Source organism: Coturnix japonica, chromosome 1, assembly GCF_001577835.2.
Source record: "Coturnix japonica isolate 7356 chromosome 1, Coturnix japonica 2.1, whole genome shotgun sequence".
In the NCBI taxonomy this organism is placed as follows: domain Eukaryota; kingdom Metazoa; phylum Chordata; class Aves; order Galliformes; family Phasianidae; genus Coturnix; species Coturnix japonica.
In genome coordinates, this window is record NC_029516.1 from 174035632 (window position 1) to 174051970 (window position 16339).

At 65.4% G+C, this 16339-nt stretch overlaps 4 protein-coding genes across 6 annotated transcripts in view; 3 read left to right on the forward strand and 1 right to left on the reverse strand.

The window, feature by feature from the left end:
* Positions 1-2639, forward strand: part of TRIM3 (tripartite motif containing 3) — an 8232-nt gene extending 5593 nt beyond the window's left edge. For 2 of the 3 annotated variants that reach the window (XM_015852544.2, XM_015852543.1), the window contains exons 10-13: positions 8-188; positions 1189-1259; positions 1376-1516; positions 2250-2639. In XM_015852544.2, coding sequence (XP_015708030.1) covers positions 8-188; positions 1189-1259; positions 1376-1516; positions 2250-2402 — 546 coding nt within the window. In that variant the 3' untranslated portion in view covers positions 2403-2639. The remainder of the gene's footprint in view (positions 1-7; positions 189-1188; positions 1260-1375; positions 1517-2249) is intronic. The other variant, XM_015852545.1, reaches the window with a different exon arrangement.
* A 369-nt stretch (positions 2640-3008) lies between these two features.
* HPX (hemopexin) lies at positions 3009-6601 on the forward strand. Its single transcript, XM_015852563.2, has 10 exons — positions 3009-3112; positions 3392-3462; positions 3567-3647; positions 3972-4126; positions 4406-4559; positions 4682-4891; positions 5422-5529; positions 5597-5727; positions 6102-6249; positions 6329-6601. Exons 1-10 carry the CDS (start codon positions 3048-3050, stop codon positions 6553-6555), a joined length of 1350 nt encoding a protein of 449 aa, XP_015708049.1. The 5' UTR covers positions 3009-3047; the 3' UTR covers positions 6556-6601.
* Positions 6602-10492: 3891 nt separating this feature from the next.
* On the forward strand, positions 10493-12916 carry APBB1 (amyloid beta precursor protein binding family B member 1). Its single transcript, XM_015852562.2, has 9 exons — positions 10493-10611; positions 10697-10823; positions 11271-11276; positions 11405-11519; positions 11609-11693; positions 11776-11859; positions 11971-12086; positions 12161-12337; positions 12404-12916. Exons 1-9 carry the CDS (start codon positions 10602-10604, stop codon positions 12569-12571), a joined length of 888 nt encoding a protein of 295 aa, XP_015708048.1. The 5' UTR covers positions 10493-10601; the 3' UTR covers positions 12572-12916.
* A 28-nt stretch (positions 12917-12944) lies between these two features.
* Positions 12945-16339, reverse strand: part of SMPD1 (sphingomyelin phosphodiesterase 1) — a 3804-nt gene continuing 409 nt past the window's right edge. The window contains exons 2-6 of the mRNA XM_015852558.2: positions 15445-16208; positions 14467-14638; positions 14307-14383; positions 14040-14185; positions 12945-13467 (exon numbers count right to left, since the gene is read on the reverse strand). Of these exons, the coding sequence (XP_015708044.1) occupies positions 13058-13467; positions 14040-14185; positions 14307-14383; positions 14467-14638; positions 15445-16208 (1569 nt within the window). The 3' untranslated portion in view covers positions 12945-13057. The remainder of the gene's footprint in view (positions 13468-14039; positions 14186-14306; positions 14384-14466; positions 14639-15444; positions 16209-16339) is intronic.

Sequence of the window (16339 nt, forward strand, 5' to 3'; positions counted from 1 at the left end):
TGTGCAGACGAAGATCGGCGCCGGGCGGCTGCTGGGCCCAAAAGGCATTTCTGTGGATCGTAATGGACACATCATTGTAGTGGATAATAAAGCATGCTGTGTGTTCATCTTTCAGCCAAATGGGAAAATAGTCACAAGGTTCGGTAGCCGAGGGAATGGTGACAAGCAGTTTGCAGGTACACTTGATGGTAATACCTTGGGCACGGCCCTCCTCCTTACTGCATGCCTTGGGCTGCCTCTGCTCGGGGCCGGGTGAGTACTGCGCTCTGCCAGCGCTGCCCTGCGGCACCACAGCACCAGGGATGAGGCTGGGACCGGGCTGGGCTCGGGGCTTGGATTCCAGCTCTGTGTTCTGCGCTCTGGAGCTGGGATCAGGTTCTAGGTTCCAGTTCTTGGTCCTGGTTCTAGGCTCTGGATCTGGTTCTGGTGCTGCATGCTGAGGTTAGGGTTAGGCTCTTGGCTTCTGGGCTCTTGATTCTAGCTCTGGGCTTAAATTCTAAGTTCCATTTCTGGGTCCTGGTTCTGAATTTAGTTCTAGTTCTGGCGCTGGAGTTAGGCTCAGGGTTCCAATTCTGGCTTCTGGTTTCTGGGCTCTGAGCTTGTGTTCCAGGTTCTAGTTCTGGGTCCCAGTTCTGGGTTCTCATTTTGAGTCTTGATTCTGAATGCTGTATTCTAGGGCTGAGATCTAGGTCCAAGTTCTGAGATCTGGTTCTGGGCTCCGGGCTCAGGTTCTAGTTTTACATTCTAGATTCTGATTTTAGGTGCAAGGTTCTGGGCTTGGGTTCTAGGTCCCTGTTCTGGATCCAAGTTCTGAGTCCTGGACTAAAGTTCTAGGTCCCAGTTCCGGGTCTTGGTTCTGGTGCTGGACTGTGAGTTCCTCTTCTAGATTCTGGGATCTGGCTTCCAGTTCTGAGTGCTGGATTCTTGGTTCTGGACTCCAGTTCTGGGTCCTTGTCCTTGGTCTTATTTCTCAGTCTTGGTTCTGGGTGCTGGGCTTTGGGCTTGGGTTCTGGATCCCAGTCCTGGGTTCTGGCCACATCTCTGGGTTCTGCCCCTTGGGTTGGGTTCTGGGTCCCCCCAGCTCTGCGCTCCCTGGGGCCGGGCACTGCCTGCACTAACGCTGCCGCGCACATTAACCCCACGGAGGGGTCCCGGTGCCCCCAACCCCTCTCAGTGCTGCTCCTCCAGGGCCACATTTTGTGGCGGTCAACAACAAGAACGAGATCGTGGTGACGGACTTCCACAACCACTCAGTGAAGGTGAGTGGGGACACCCCATGGAGACACCCCATGGAGACACCCCATGGAGACACCCCATGGAGACACCCCATAGTGATGCCCCATGGAGACACCCCATGGTGACGCCCCCTCCCCAGGTGTACAATGCGGATGGAGAGTTCCTCTTCAAGTTCGGGTCACACGGGGAGGGCAATGGGCAGTTCAACGCGCCCACCGGTGTGGCCGTGGATGCCAATGGGAACATCATCGTGGCCGACTGGGGCAACAGCCGCATCCAGGTGGGTCCTGCCCTGTTCCTGCCCCCCCTCCACGGCCCATTGCTGGCAGTGGGTCTGGGCAGGGATTGGCTCTGGGCAGGGAGTTGGGTGCGTGGCCCCAAACTGGGGCTGAGTTGTAGTGTCGTTAAGGTTGTGACAGCCCACAGAGACCATCGAGTCCAACAGCAGAGCTGTAGAATTGTTGAGGTCATGGGATCATTGATGGGGGCAGATGGGAGCAGGGCATGGGCAGGGTTGGTAAAGCCATGGGGATGGTGTAGGGACAGGGTGGGGGGCACCAGGGTGGAGATGGGGTCTGTGTGCCCATGGGGACTGCTGAGCAGGGATGGGAAGTGTGCCCGTGGGGCTACAGGGGTGTGGGTGGATGTGGGGGCTATGCAGGGACATGTGTGGGTCCTGGTGTGCCCATGGGGGGCTGATGGGGATGGGTTGGTGTGTGCCCATGGGGGGCTGATGGGGATGGGTTGTGTGTGCCCATGGGGGCTGATGGGGATGGGTTGGTGTGTGCCCATGGGGGGCTGATGGGGATGGGTTGGTGTGTGCCCATGGGGGCTGATGGGGATGGGTTGGTGTGTGCCCATGGGGGTTGATGGGGATGGGTTGTGTTTGCCATTGGGGTGGAGGTGCAGGGATGGACGTGGTGCCCATGAAGAGCCGTGGGGTGGGGATGGGGCTGCGGGCACAGGTCGGATGCGGCGCCCGGCGTCGGTGTCGCATCGTGGGCGTCCCGCAGGTGTTTGACAGCGCGGGGTCGTTCCTGTCCTACATCAACACGGCGGCGGATCCGCTGTACGGCCCGCAGGGGTTGGCGCTCACGTCGGACGGGCACGTGGTGGTGGCGGACTCGGGCAACCACTGCTTCAAGGCGTACCGCTACCTGCAGTGACCCCGCACGCCGCTCTGCGGTTCCGCCCCCCCCGCGCTGCACTTTAACCCCGCGCGGCGCGGAGCGGAGCCGTTTTCCCCGTTCCCCCCCCGCCCCACGGCGCCGTGATGCTCCCGGGGGTGCGTGGTGGGAGGGCGGGGGGAGGCCGAGAGGGGGGGGAAGGAGCAGGGGGGGCCCGCAGCCCCCACGCGCGGTGTATGTACAAATCAATACATAATAAATCGATACAGAAATGTTCGGACGGGGCCGCGTCCCGCGCCGGGGCGGGGGGATGGAGGGGGGGGGGCAGCCGAAAGGTGGGGGGGGGGGGCGGAGAGGGCGCTGGCGGGACCCCGGGCCGGGTGGCGGGGAGCGGGTTTGGGCCTCCCGCGTCGTGTGCCCGGGGCGGGTCGCGTTTGCCCTCCCCCCCCCCTGCCATTCCCGAACAAACAGCGGCGTTTCCAGCCACGGTTCGGGGGGGGGGATCCTTATAGGAAGCGGTTGGGACGGGCTCCACCCACCGTGCGCCTGCCAGGAGGTGTCAGTGCCGGCCATGACCCCCCGCGTTGTGCAACGGCCGGAGGTGGCAGCAAGGTTGTGTTTCCCCCGGCCCCCCCCGCGGAGCGCATTTAAAGCGGCGGCGGCGGCGGAGCTGCACCTCACACCATGGGGGGGGTCACGGCCGCGCTGTGCCTCGCGGCGCTGCTGGTCCTGGTGGGCGGACGGCCGCTGTGAGTGTGAGCGGGGCAATGGGGCAGCAATGGGGCGGCAATGGGGCGGCAATGGGGCGGCAATGGGGCGGGGGGGGGGTGCGAAGGGCACTGGGGCTGCAGGAGGACCGGGCGGGTGGGGGGGTTGCACAGAGCGTTGGGCGCGTACAGAGCTTCAATAGGGGAGGGGGATGCATAGGGAGGGTGTGTAAGGCGGGTGGGCTTCGGGACCCGGGGGTCCATTTGTGCTCCTTCAGTGCGGGGGCTGTGCCATAACCTTCGGTGCTCGCCCACCCCCAGGACTCAGCACAAACCCTACACACCTGGAGATGGGCGCCCTCATGGGGCCGAGCCCCCCGGCAACGACACCGGTGAGAACTGTGGGATGGGGTCACGGGTGGGACGGTCACGGAGGGCGCTGTGAAGCTGCGGGTCTGCGCCGGGAGGTCCGTGCCGACCTGAGCTCCCCCTGCAGCCCTGGCCCAGATCTGCGGGGATGGGGGCGGCTTCGACGCTGCGACGCTGAGCGAGAACGGCACCATGCTCTTCTTTAGAGGTAGGAAGGGGGCTGGGGGCGCGGGGGGGTGTGAGGGGAAATGTGGTCAGGGGGAGATGGAGGTGGCACTGGGAGGGGGGTAATGGGCTGTGGGTTAAATGAGGGGGGGAAGGGGAGAGGATAGGGGGGATGTGGGAGGTGTGGGGGGGTGGCACTGGAGACTGGGAGGGAATGGGATGTGTATGGGGATGGTGTGTGGGGGGGGATGGGGGAGCTGGGGTCTGTAGGGACCAGAGGATATAGGGAATGTGGATAAATGAGGGATGGAGGTGGGCCGGGTTGGCTGTGGGGCAGAGCTGTGGGTAGCACAGTGCTTATACCCAGGAGGGGACGTGTGGGAGACCTCGCGGGAGAGACCCCAGCTCCGCAGCCGCCCCCTGGCTGAGTCCTGGCCTGAGCTGGAGGGTCCCGTGGACGCAGCGCTGCGCATCCACCGCCGAGACCACCCCGAGGAGCACCAGAGCCTCTACCTCTTCCAGGCACAGTCCCGAGCCGGGGGTCTGGGCAAGGGGACCCTGAGCTGGGGGTGCTGGGGTGGGGAGTCCCAGGCTGGGCACCCTGGGCTTGAAGTCCTGGACTGGGCTGCTCCTGGGTGTTGGGGGGCTGCCCCTGTGTCCGCATCCCTGGGCTGCCCATGAGATGGGTGGTCTCGAGGCCCTGATCTGTTGGTTGAGTGCCAGGGATCTGTCCCAGGGCCACCCCCATAGGGTTGGCCAGAGCTGGGAGCTGTGGGTCTGAAGCTGCGGGGTTCATTGCAGGGTGAGAAGGTCTGGTCCTATGCCGGGGGGCAGCTGCGCCCCAATTTCCCTCGGCTCATTGGGGACGAGTTCCCGGGGGTCCCTGGAGATCTGGATGCTGCTGTGGAGTGTCACCCCGAGGAGTGCGGTGGGGAGACCGTGCTTTTCTTTAAGGGTGAGCGCAGTGTGGGGGGCTGTGGGGCGCCCGGGGCTGCGTGGCAGCGCCGCATTGTATGAGCCGCGCTGCCCCCTATGAGCCGCGCTGTGCCAGACGAGCCGTTCCGCTCCCGTGCGCAGGGGATCGGCTGTTCTCCTTCGACCTGGAGCTGCGGAGGACGAAGGAGCGCCCTTGGGGTGTGGGGCCGTGCGACGCGGCGCTGCGCTGGTTGGAGCGCTACTACTGCCTGCAGGGCACACAGTTCTATCGGTTCAAACCCCTCGAAGGGGCCGTGCTCCCCGGGTACCCCCGTGACCTCCGGGACTATTTCATCCCCTGCCCTGGCCGAGGTGAGGGTCCCCTGGGGCTGTCCCAGGGATCTGCAGCCTTGTGACATCCCAGGGACCCACCCGGGGGACTCACAGACTGGAGACGTACTGAGGACTCACATACTCAGTGGGGATGCACTTGGGGAATTCGCTCTGGGGACCCACCCTGGGGTGTCCCCTCCATACAATGGAAACCCCACTGATCATGCCAGCATCCCCCATCCCCATCCCCATCCCATCCCCATCCCATCTCCATCCCCATTCCCATCGCTCAAATTCCCATCCCCACCATCCCCATCCCCATCCCAGTCCGCATCTCCATCCCATCCCAATCCGCTCATCCCCATCCCATCGCCTCATTCCCATGCCCCCCCATCCCATCCCCATCCCCACCGCCATCCCCAGCCGCATCCCCATCCCATCCCCATACCCATCCCTATCCCCATCCATCCCCATCCCATCCTCATCCTCCATCCAATCCTCGCATCCCCATTCCCCATCCATCCCCATCCCATTTCCTGACCCATTTCAGCGCTGCCTCCAACCTGCAGGTCACAGACATGTCAACACCTCATGGGGTGACGCTGGTGACCGCTGCAGTGGGCAGCCTTTCCAGGCCATCACCTCCGATGACAGCGGTCGCATCTATGCCTTCCGTGGTGAGGGGCACAGGGGGTGGTGAGGGGCTGTGGGGCTGTGGGGCCGTGGTGCTGATGTGTCCTGCAGGAGGGCTGTCATTCCGGCTGGACTCATGGCGGGACGGGTGGCATGCGTGGCCGCAGGGACACAGCTGGCCGGGTCTGCAGGGGGACGTGGATGCCGCCTTCTCCTGGGATAAGCGCATGTATCTGATCCAGGTGGGCCCCATTGGGGATGGTGATGCCTGGGGACATTGCTTGGTACTGGGCCTTCATGGTGTCACCGCCAGGAGAAGGGCGGTGTGGTGGCACAGCAGTGTCCCTCCATGGCTGTGCTGCTCCTGGCCTGTCTGTGTCCCTGATACCTCCAATCCATGACAGAACTGTCCCCATCCAGGGGCAGCCCCACAGCCCTGACTGTCCCTATGCCCACCCCATACCCATCCTGTGCCCACCCACTGCATGACCCCACGTTCCTGTGCCCACCCATGCCCACGAACTCCTGTGCCCATCGGTGCCAGTCCTGTCCCCATGCCCACCCATGACTTTCCCCACTCCCACCCTGTGCCCACTGATGCCCACCCGCTCTGCAGGGTTCGCAGGTCTCCATCTACCTCTCGGGCAGAGGCGGCCACCAGCTGGTGGAGGGGTACCCCCGGGCTCTGCAGGAGGAGCTGGGGGTCCCCAAGGCAGATGCCGCCTTCACTTGCCCCGGATCCGCAGAGCTCTACGTCATCACAGGTGGGCAGTGGATGTGTGGGGCCGGCTGGGGGCTGGAGGGGGGTCCCCGTGGCACCGGGTGACACCGCTGTGTCCACAGGGAACCGCGTGTGGCGCGTGGACTTGACACAGAGCCCACGGCGAGTGGATCGGCCGCAGCCTCTGCCCCACGATGGAGTGGACGGGGCCATGTGCACAGCTGAGGGCGTCTACCTGCTGCGTGGGGACAGCTACCACCACTACAGGGACGTGGCTGAGCTGCTGGCTGCCCCCCTGCCCGCAGCCCCCCGCAGCATCGCTGCCGATCTGTTCCGCTGCACACAGTGAGCGCAGCCCCCACCCCAGGCTGCAATAAAGGCTGTGGAGACCCTGCCCTGCTCTGTCTGTGCCTCAGTGTGGGGGCGGGGAGGTCGGTGTGGCTGGGCAGTGATGGGTTGTGATGGGCTCTATTGGGTTGTGTTGGGCTGCACTGGGCTGAACTGGGCTGTATTGAGCTGTGTTGGGCTGTATTAGGCTGAATTGGGCTGTATTGAACTGTACTGGGCTGTGTTGGGCTGAATAGGGCTGTACTGAGCTGTGCTGGGCTGTGTTGGTCTGTATTGGGCTGTGTTGGGCTGAATTGGGTTGTGTTGATCTGTATTGGGCTGTATTGAGCTGTGTTGGGCTGTGTTGGTCTGTATTGGGCTTTATTGAGCTGTGTTGGGCTGTATTGAGCTGTGTTGGGCTGAACTGGGCTGTGTTGATCTGTATTGGGCTGTATTGGTCTGTATTGGGCTGTATTGAGCTGTGTTGGGCTGTATTGGTCTGTACTGGGCTGTATTGAGCTGTGTTGGGCTGTATTAGGCTGAATTGGGCTTTATTGAGCTGTATTGGGCTGTACTGAGCTGCGTTGGGCTGTGTTGGGCTGTATTGGTCTGTATTGGGCTGTGTTGGGCTGAACTGGGCTGTACCGGTCTGTGCTGGGCCTTGTGTACTCAGACTGGATATCAGAACCGATTTCTCCCAGCAGTGGTTGTGCAGATCGATGCCGCTCCGTGCCGAGCCGAGTCGCGCTGCTCAGTGCTGCCCTCCGCTGTTCGGTGCCGGACCGAACCGGGCCGAGCTGCCCCCCTGGTGCTCTCCCAGCTCCCGCCGTGCTCCGTGCTGTGCCGTGCCGTGCGTGTGCCGTGTCCTCACGTGCCGTTCTGCGCTATCCCGTGCCGTGACATTCCGTACCATTCCGTTCCGTTCCGTTCCGTACCATTCCGTACCATTCCGTTCCGTTCCGTTCCGTTCCGTTCCGTGCCGTGCCGCCCCGCAGCATCCCATTCTGTGTCACTCCGTACCGCTCCGCCCCGCACTCGGAAGCGGAAGCCGGTCCCCCCCCGCACCCCCCCGGCAGCGGAGCCGCCGCAGGTACCGGAGGGGCCGAACCGGGGCCGCTCCCCCCCCCCCATTTCCCCGGGTCCGCAGCTCGGCGCCGTGCGGGGGGTGGGGGGGTTCCGCAGTGCGGGGGGGCGATGCGGGGAGCGAGGATGCGGCTGTAGGGGGGGGGGAAGGGAGGCAGGACTGCGGGGGGGTCACCCTCTGCCCCCACTGCCCCCCATAGGCCCCATGGACGCGGAGCTGCCCGGCGTCGCGCGGGGGCTTGTGTGTTGTCCGCTCACGCACGCTAACGCGTGTTAGAGCATGTGGCGCGGAGCTCGGTACGTGCATAGTAGGGTTGAATTAGAGGAGGAGATGCTAGACCGGGGTGCGGCTTGAAGCTCTGCTGCATACTAGGGGTGAACGTGCATCGACGCCGTGAATAAAGGCCAGATGATCTCTCATACTTATTGTACACAAAACGTATATATGGGTCCGCTGAGCAAACGCAGCGATGTGGCCAACGACAACAGCTGCCTGGGCCCGGCGGGGCTGAGCCTGGCGCTGCACGGCCCCCCCGAGGCGCTGCCCCCCCCCGAGGAGCCCCCGAGCACCAAATGGCTGAAGGACGGGCAGAACCTGCAGCGCCGCGCGGCCGAACGCGACCAGAACCGCAACGAGGTGCGGCCGAACCACGAGCCGTCGGAGCTGAGCGCCCGCAACGCCCGCAACGCCGCCGGGGGGGGAGCGCCGCTGATCGAGGACGAGGAGGAGGAGGACGACGAGGAAGAGGACGAGGATGAGGACGGCGACTCCACGCCGGTACAGAGCGACCCGACCACGGGGGAGTCGGAGCCCAGCGGGGAACGGGCCATGAGGGAACCGGGCCGCAGCGCCAGCCGCCTCTTCGGGCCCCGCAGCGGAACCGCCAGCGACGAGGACTCGAGCTGGGCCACGCTCAGCCAGGGCAGCCCGGCCGGCAGCTCCCCTGATGATGCAGGTGGGCCCCCAGTGCTGGGCCGTGCAGCCCCCGGCCCCACAACCCGGTGTGAGACAAGGGGGGTGGGTTCAAAGTGAGACGGGGAGGTTCAGGTTGGATTTTAGAGGAAGTTTTACACCCAGAGGGTGGTGACGCACTGGAACAGGTTGCCCAAGGAGGCTGTGGATGCCCCATCCCTGCAGGCATTCAAGGCCAGGCTGGATGTGGCTCTGGGCAGCCTGGGCTGCTGGTTGGTGACCCTGCACACAGCAGGGGGTTGGAGCTGGATGAGCACTGTGGGCCTTTGCAACCCAGGCCACGCTGTGACTCTGATTCTATCAGTGATGCTCTGCCCTGCAGCCCCACGCACTGCCCTGCAGGCTGCAGGAGCTGCTCCTGATGCTCTGCCCCCAAACCCACACACAGTTCCACAGCCCTGTGGCCCCCAGCCCCCACCCTCCAGCTCAGACCTGATGCTCTGACCCACCATCCCTGGCTCCACGTGCCGCCCTGCCCTGCTGTGCCCATCCCGGGTCCTTGGCTGTGTGGCCTCACCTCCCTGCCCCAGCCCTACTATGACCTGTGCCCCCATCCCGCAGCCCCACATCACAGCGTTGCCCCCCAGGCCCTGCCCAGTTTGTACCCGCTGCACTGCATTGCTCCGGCCATGCTGTGCACCCCAAGCCTCCTCCATGCTGTGTCCCCATGCTGTCCTTACTCACATCATTCCCGCTGTGCCCTCGCTGTTCCCCAGCCCCCTTCCCTGCTGTGCCCCACCCCTGCAGCCCCGTCCCCATTTCTCCGTCCCCGCAGCCCAGCCTCCCCCATCCGCACATCCCACCCCCTGTTGGTGCTTCCCCAGACGATGCCGTCAGCGGTTGCCAGGGAAACACCAGGGCTGGGGTGGGCAGGTGAGGGATGGAGATGGACCAGGATGAGGATGGATGGGATCAGGATGGACCAGGATGGGGATGGGGTGCGGTGGGATGGGCTGGGGCCGCTCCACAGCCCCCAGGACCCCTCACCATGGGGGGCCGTGGTCTGGCTGTGCCCTTCCCTTTCGTCATGCAGCCCCATGCCCTGCCTGGCTCACTGGGGGGACACAGCCTCATCTCCCCCCCGCACCCCATAGATTCCTTCTGGACCCGCAACTCCTTTGAGACAGACTCAGACCTGCCCGCGGGATGGATGCGGGTGCAGGACACCTCGGGCACCTATTACTGGCACATCCCCACCGGCACCACGCAGTGGGAGCCTCCAGCTGGGCTGGCGCGTGGCTCGGGGGGCAGCACCCCCTGCGAGGAGCAGTCGGTGAGTGGGGGGTAGGTGTGGGGCTGCCCCATGGCACAGCATGGAGCTGAGCCGCCCTCTCTGCCTGCAGCTCGCATGGACCGGCTTCGCCCCGGCTGAGCGCTTTGATGACGGTGACTTCTGGAAGGTGAGTGTCTGTGTTTGGGGGGGGAGGTCGCACTGTGCCCAGCCCTGATGCCCCCTCTGCTCCCCCAGGACCCCACAGCTGAGGAGGAGGTGGATGGTGAGCCTGGAACGCAGGATGTGGAGCCACAGGCACCAGACCCGGCCTCGCTGGGTGGCAGGTGGGGGGCGCAGGGACCGAGCTGGGGCACAGCAATCCTGTGCTTGGGGCGATGCCAGGAGCAGGTGGTGGCAGCTGGTGGCGATGATGACAGCTACCCTCACTCTTGCAGCTCGGCTGTGGCTGAAGAGGATGAGCCCGGCTCGAAGGTAGGAGGTGGGGGGGGGGCTGAGCGTCGCCCTCTCCTGGTGGGGGGGCTCCTGCCCAGCTCCCCCTGCCCGAGCATCACGGGGGCACAGTGCTGTGAGCGCTGCGGGGAGGGCTCTGTGCTGCCCTCACTGTGTGGGGTTGTGGGGCCGGGCTGTGCCCACCCCGCCGTGCCCCACAGAGCTTCGCCGTGCGCTCGCTGGGCTGGGTGGAGATGAGCGAGGAGGAGCTGGCACCTGGCAGGAGCAGCGTTGCTGTCAACAACTGCATCCGCCAGCTGTCCCTGCACCAGCACGACGCGCCCGGCGCATGGGGGGGGGTGAGTGCCCCCCACGCACCCCACATCCCCGCCCCACGCTGCCCACGGCCCACACCTCCCCATAGCCTGACGTTGCCCTCCCAGGGCCGGGCCATGCTGCTGCTCCTGCAGAACCAGACGCTGAAGCTGGTGGACCCGCAGGACCAGAGCCTGCTGCATGCACAGCCCGTGGCCAGCATCCGTGTATGGGGTGTGGGGCGCGACAGTGGCAGGTGGGGGCAGGGGGATTCGCGGTGGGGGCGGCATGTCTGGGGCTGTGTGGGATCCTCTGGGCATGTGGAAGGGGCACTTGGGGCTCATGTGGGATCTGGGGGGCATGGAGGGGGTCTAAGTGCAGGGGGTGGGCATGGCACAGGGCCTGGGGTGGGTCTGTGCACCTGGGGGCATGGAGGGGTCCTGTGCATGCAGAGTGCTGGGTGATGGTGCGTCTGTTTGCATGTGGGTGCAGGGTGCGGGGGGTCCCATGCATGCAGGATGTGGGAGATCCATGTGTGTGCAGGGAGTGGGGCTGGGGGTCCTGTGCTTTGAGGGTGCGGGGTCCTGGGGCGCGTGGGAGCCTCGTGGGCTGGGTGCCGGGCTCTGTGCTTTGGGGTGGGGCTCACCTGGCCTCGCTGACTCTGTTCTCTGGCTCTCTCCTGCTGCTCTGGCTGGGCACCCAGGGAGAGGTAGGGCAGCACCACAACCTCAGCCCCTGCCCGCATTGTGCTGCGCTGGGGGCTCGGCGCTGGGCAGGGGGTGTGTGGGCCCTGGGGTGTGGTGCTGGGGGGGCTCTGAGCGTTGCCTTTCCCTGCAGGGACTTTGCCTACGTGGCGCGGGACCAGCTGACGCAGATGCTCAAGTGCCACGTCTTCCGCTGCGAGGCCCCGGCCAAGGACATCGCCACCAGCCTGCACGAGGTCTGCTCCCAGGTGAGCCCCCACCTGCCCAACCTGCCGCCCCCGCCGTGGGATGGAGGTGGGGGCTGCGGTGTGAGAGCCACGGCCCCTGCTGCCCCCAGATCATGGTGGAACGGCGCAGTGCCCGGGCGCTGGCTAATGGCCTCTCCGTGGACGCCTCCAGGATGGTGGAGATCCCCTTCCAAGGTGCGGCGCAGTGGGGCTGGGGGGGCTCAGGGTGGGTACGTGGGGCGGGTGCTGCATGCAATGACATTGTCTGTGCCCGCAGTGGAGTTCCCGGCGCCCAAGAGCGAAGTGGTGCAGAAGTTCCACGTCTGCTATTTGGGCTGCGTCCCCGTGGCCAAACCCGTGGGTGAGCGCTGGGGGGAGTCGGGTTGGGGTGTCCCGGAGGTGACGGCGCTGTGGGGAGTGGTGGGATCCTCCTGCACGCCCCGAGCCCCCCACCCCGCTGTGTCTGTCCCAGGTATGGATGTCATCAACGCGGCGCTGGAGGCGGCGTTGGCCACCAGCAGCAAAGAGCACTGGACGCCCATCGTGGTCAACGTGGCGCCGGCCACGCTCACCATCACCCACGAGCAGGTGCGGTGGCCGCGTTCCCTCCCCCCGCTCCCACCCCGTCCCCGTTCGGCCCCAACCTTGTGCTGTGCCCGCAGACCGATGCGGTGCTGTGCGAGTGCCGGGTGCGGTTCCTGTCCTTCATGGGTGTGGGCCGAGACGTTCGCTCCTTCGCGTTCATCATGGCCAGCGCGCCCGGCGCGTTCCGCTGCCACATGGTTTGGTGTGAACCCAACGCGGCGGGGCTGAGCGAGGCTCTGCAGGCTGCCTGCATGGTGAGTGACCCCCCCCGACCCCCTCGCCCCCCGCCCATCCCGCTGTGCTGACCCGCTGCCCCCCAGCTGCGCTACCAGAAGTGCTTGGACGCGCGGCCCCAGGCGTCCAGCTCGTGCCTGCCCGCACCGCCCGCCGACTCGGTGGCCCGTCGGGTGGGCTCCACGGTGCGCAAGGGCGTGCAGAGCCTGCTGGGCAGCCTGAAGCCCAAGCGCCTGGGGGCGCAGACGCCGTGACGGGACGGAGGCGACGGGAGAGCAGCCACCGGAGCCCCCCCCGCTGCCGGCAGGACGGCGCCGGGACGGGGCGGCCGCGCCGGAGCCGCGTGCCCAGCGGGGCGCGCGTGTGTGTGTGTGAATGTCTCCGGCCGCATCCCACCCGTGGGTCCCGGTGCCGTGGGGCGGGGGGTCGGGCCGGTGTCCTGCCCCGCGCGTGGGGCTGGGGCGGGGCGCCGCCCGCCTGATGCATGCGGTCTAACCTGCAGCGTGGGGACCCTCGGGGGCCGCCCGGCTCCGAGCCGCCCCCTCCTGCTGTAACAGAGATCTGTGTCGTACTAAATAATTAATAAACCCATTCCACCAGCCCGGCCTGCCCCCATCCGACCGTCTCTCCACCACCACCAGCCTTTATTACACAGCCCGGGGGGGACCCCTCCTGTCCCCCCTTCCCACACCAGCGTTCTCGGGGTGCCCATCCCCATCTCCAAGGGTCCCACATCGCTCTCAGCAGAGCCGCCGCTGCCTCCAGAACTCCTGGATCTGCCTGAAGGGTCTCGTCGGGCGCAGGGGGCGGCACAGGTTGGGGTCGGCGGAGCGGCCGGTGCGCAGCGCGCAGAGCAGGGCCGCCTTGCAGGCATCCAGGCACGGCTCACGGGGAGGGTGTCCCTTGTGGAAGTGGTACCAGAAGCGCTGGAAGAGCCGCTCGTCGTCCTGGAAGCGGCGGATGAGCAGATCCCAGTCGCTGGGGAAGGCGCTGGCCATGCCGTACGCCTCGCGGGCTCCATAGAGGCGCTGCCAGCGCGGCTCAGCGCCTGGCGCGTTGGCCTCGGTCAGGTTGAGGATGAAGGTCTCGTGGTCCAGCACGGCGTGTGAGCTGCCGGGGTAGGAACCATCCACCTCATACACACGGTACCCTAAGGACAAAGGTCAGAGACTGAGAAGAGCTGAGGGCTGGGGATGTGCAGCATGGCCAAGGGAAGGCTATGGGGGGACCTCGCCACAGCCTTCAGTACTTAAGGGGAGCTTATAAACAGGAGGAGAGCAACTTTATGTGGGCAAATAAGGACAGGACAAGGGGGAAAGGCTTCAGACTAAAGGAGATGAGATCTAAGTCAGATGTGAGGGGGACATTCTTTCCCCAGAGGCAGCGAGGCCCCAGCAGTGCTGCCCCAAGTGTGGGCGCCCCATCTCTGGAGGGGTCCGAGGCCACGGATGAAGGGTCTGGGCAGCCTGAGCTGGGGAGGCACCCAGCATGTGGCAGGGGTGGGGCTGGGGGCTTTGGGACCCTTTGGTCCATCCCAACCATTCTGGTATTCTACGATCTTTAAGGACTTTACCAACTCAGGGCATTCTATGGCTCTACAATCTATAAGGTCCCATCCAACCCAACCTTCAAGGACTCTTCCAACCCAACCACTTTGTGGTTCCACCGCAGCGTTTGGGGTTGTGGGGTCACCACCAGGAGGGCGCTGGACTGAGGGCTCACCAGGGTTGAGGCTGATGTAGGTGGTGACACTGGGGGCCACAAAAGCCACGGACACGGGCCGGGTCAGTGTCTCCTCATCGTAGAACATCTCAAACTCATCCACGTGCGTGTGCCCAAAGAACTGCGCGGCGATGGTGCCCTCAAACCTGAGTGCAGGGAGCTGCAGTGAGTGTGGCTGTGCTGCGCTGTCCCGGGTACCACCCATTCCCCATTGGTGGGGCTGCTTGGGCAGCCCAGCGCCCCCCCAGCCCCCCACCACTGACCAACCTGTTCACGATGCGGTAGTAGTTCCAGCTCCAGCTCCGCAGGCAGTGTGCGGGGGGGATGTGCCCGATGATGTGCACCTGGGAGGGCAGTTGGGACAGCGCTGATAGTGGGCATGGGGGGTATAGGGCTTTGGGAACACCCCCATCCCATTGACCCCCACCTTCTCGCCATCACGCTCGGCAGCCTCCAGCACCCCCACGAGCCACTGCAGCTGCCCCGCGGGGTCAGTGGAGTTGATGAGCAGCCAGAAGTTGCCCTGGGAGCAGAAGTTCATGTTGAGGGACACGAGGCGCAGCCCCGGCCACACCTGAGCCGTGTAGAACCCAGCAGCTCTGCAGGGAACGAAGGGCCAGAGAATCACAGAACCTCAAAGGCTGGAAAAGGCCTCCAACATCTCCAACCCACCCCCAGCCCAACCCACACCGCGTCCCTCTGTGCCACCTCCCCACAGTGCTGGTGCTGGTGACCCCACAGCTCCCTGCAGCCTGTTCCGGTTGGACCTGATGGTCTCACGGGTCACAGAATGACCCGGGTTGGAAGGGACCTCAAGGATCATGTAGTTCCACCCCCCCTGCCTGGCAGGGCCACCAAACATACACCTTTACTAGATCAGGTTGCCCATGGCCCCGTCCAACCTGGTCTTGAACACCTCCAAGGACGGGGCATCCACAAGCTCCCTGTGCAGCCTGTTCCAGGGCCTAACCACTCTCCTAGTGAAGAACTTCCCCCTAACATCCAACCTAAATCTTCCCTCTTTTAAGTTAAAACCATTTCCCCGTGTCCTGCTATTGTCAGCCCTTTCCAAGAGTTTACTTCCCTCCTTGGTGTAAGTTCCCTTCAGGTATTGAAAGGCTGCAATGAGGTCACCCCGCAACCTTCTCTTCTCCAGGCTGAACCTTCTCTTCTCTAGGGTCCTTTCCAACCTTGTGATTCTACAATTCCATGACTCTTTGGAGGAGAAATTTCCCCTCATTCCCAACCCGAACCTCCCCTGCTGCACTTTGAGCCCATCACCCTCATCCCATTGCCGTCACACGGTCAGCACTGTGCTCAGCACCGGCTGCGCCGTGCCCGCGCCTCCCCATTGCGCAGAGCCCGGAGCCCCCCAGCCCCAAAGCGGCCCCAAACCTTCACCCACCGGAGGGTCTTCAGTGCGTCGGGGGGCAGCCAGTCCTGCCAGGCCTCGGCCATGGCGTCGTAGAGCCACGCGGCCGATTGATTGCCGCGCACGTAGGGCGGGGGGAAGGCGTTGACGGGGGTGGCCTCGTGGTTGCCCACGGCCGGGAACACGGGCATGGCCCCGAGGCGGCGGCGCAGCAGGGCACTGACGGTGCGCAGGGCCAGCAGTTGATCCTCCCGGCGCTGCTGCCACACGTCGTGAGCCGGGATGTCGCCGGTCCAATACGCGGCGGCGAAAGGCCCCGTCGGGGGCAGCGCGTCCAGCAGCGACTCGATGGTTCGCAGCGGGAGGTCGCACTTGCCGTATTCGCCCCAAAACCCGGCACCGCCCGCACCGGGCAGCGCGGGGCCGCGGCAGCACAGCGGGTCGGGGCACGACGGGTCACTGCCCGCCGCGTAGCGCCGGTCCCAGTGCACGTCGGTGAGGAACAACACGCGGGCGGTGGGAGCTCCGGGCGGCGGCGGCTGCGGGGGCCGCACCGGGGGTTTGGGGGCGGCGGGCAGAGACACGTTCCAGGAGCCCAGGATGTCCCAGCGGCCGCAGCTCGGGCCCAGCAGCAGCCCGCACGCCTCGGTCGGACGCAGCACGGAACGAGCCCAGGCGGCCACCACGTCGCGCTGGAAGAGCTGCACGGCCTGCTGGCAGATCTCGGCACGGGCCAGGCACAGCTCCCGGCACAGCCCCGCGGCCACGCGACCCACACGCGCCACGTTGGGCTCCAGCTGCGGGGAGCGGGGAGGTGTGAGGGGCTGTGGGACCCGCAGCGGCTGCTCCTTCCCCTCCTGTGCCCCTCCCTTATCTTTCCCCTCCTATTCCCTTCCCCTCCTGTTCCCTTCCCTTCCCCATTCCCTCC

Excerpts from the sequence above, each read along its gene's own strand:
- HPX (XM_015852563.2), top strand. The coding sequence starts at position 3,048 with ATGGGGGGGGTCACGGCCGCGCTGTGCCTCGCGGCGCTGCTGGTCCTG. Across the intron at positions 3,463-3,566 it reads GCCCCCCGGCAACGACACCG|CCCTGGCCCAGATCTGCGGG; the intron begins GTGAGAACTGTG and ends CTCCCCCTGCAG. Across the intron at positions 4,127-4,405 it reads AGAGCCTCTACCTCTTCCAG|GGTGAGAAGGTCTGGTCCTA; the intron begins GCACAGTCCCGA and ends GGTTCATTGCAG.
- APBB1 (XM_015852562.2), top strand. Across the intron at positions 11,520-11,608 it reads TGCACGAGGTCTGCTCCCAG|ATCATGGTGGAACGGCGCAG; the intron begins GTGAGCCCCCAC and ends TGCTGCCCCCAG. Across the intron at positions 11,860-11,970 it reads CCCCGTGGCCAAACCCGTGG|GTATGGATGTCATCAACGCG; the intron begins GTGAGCGCTGGG and ends TGTCTGTCCCAG.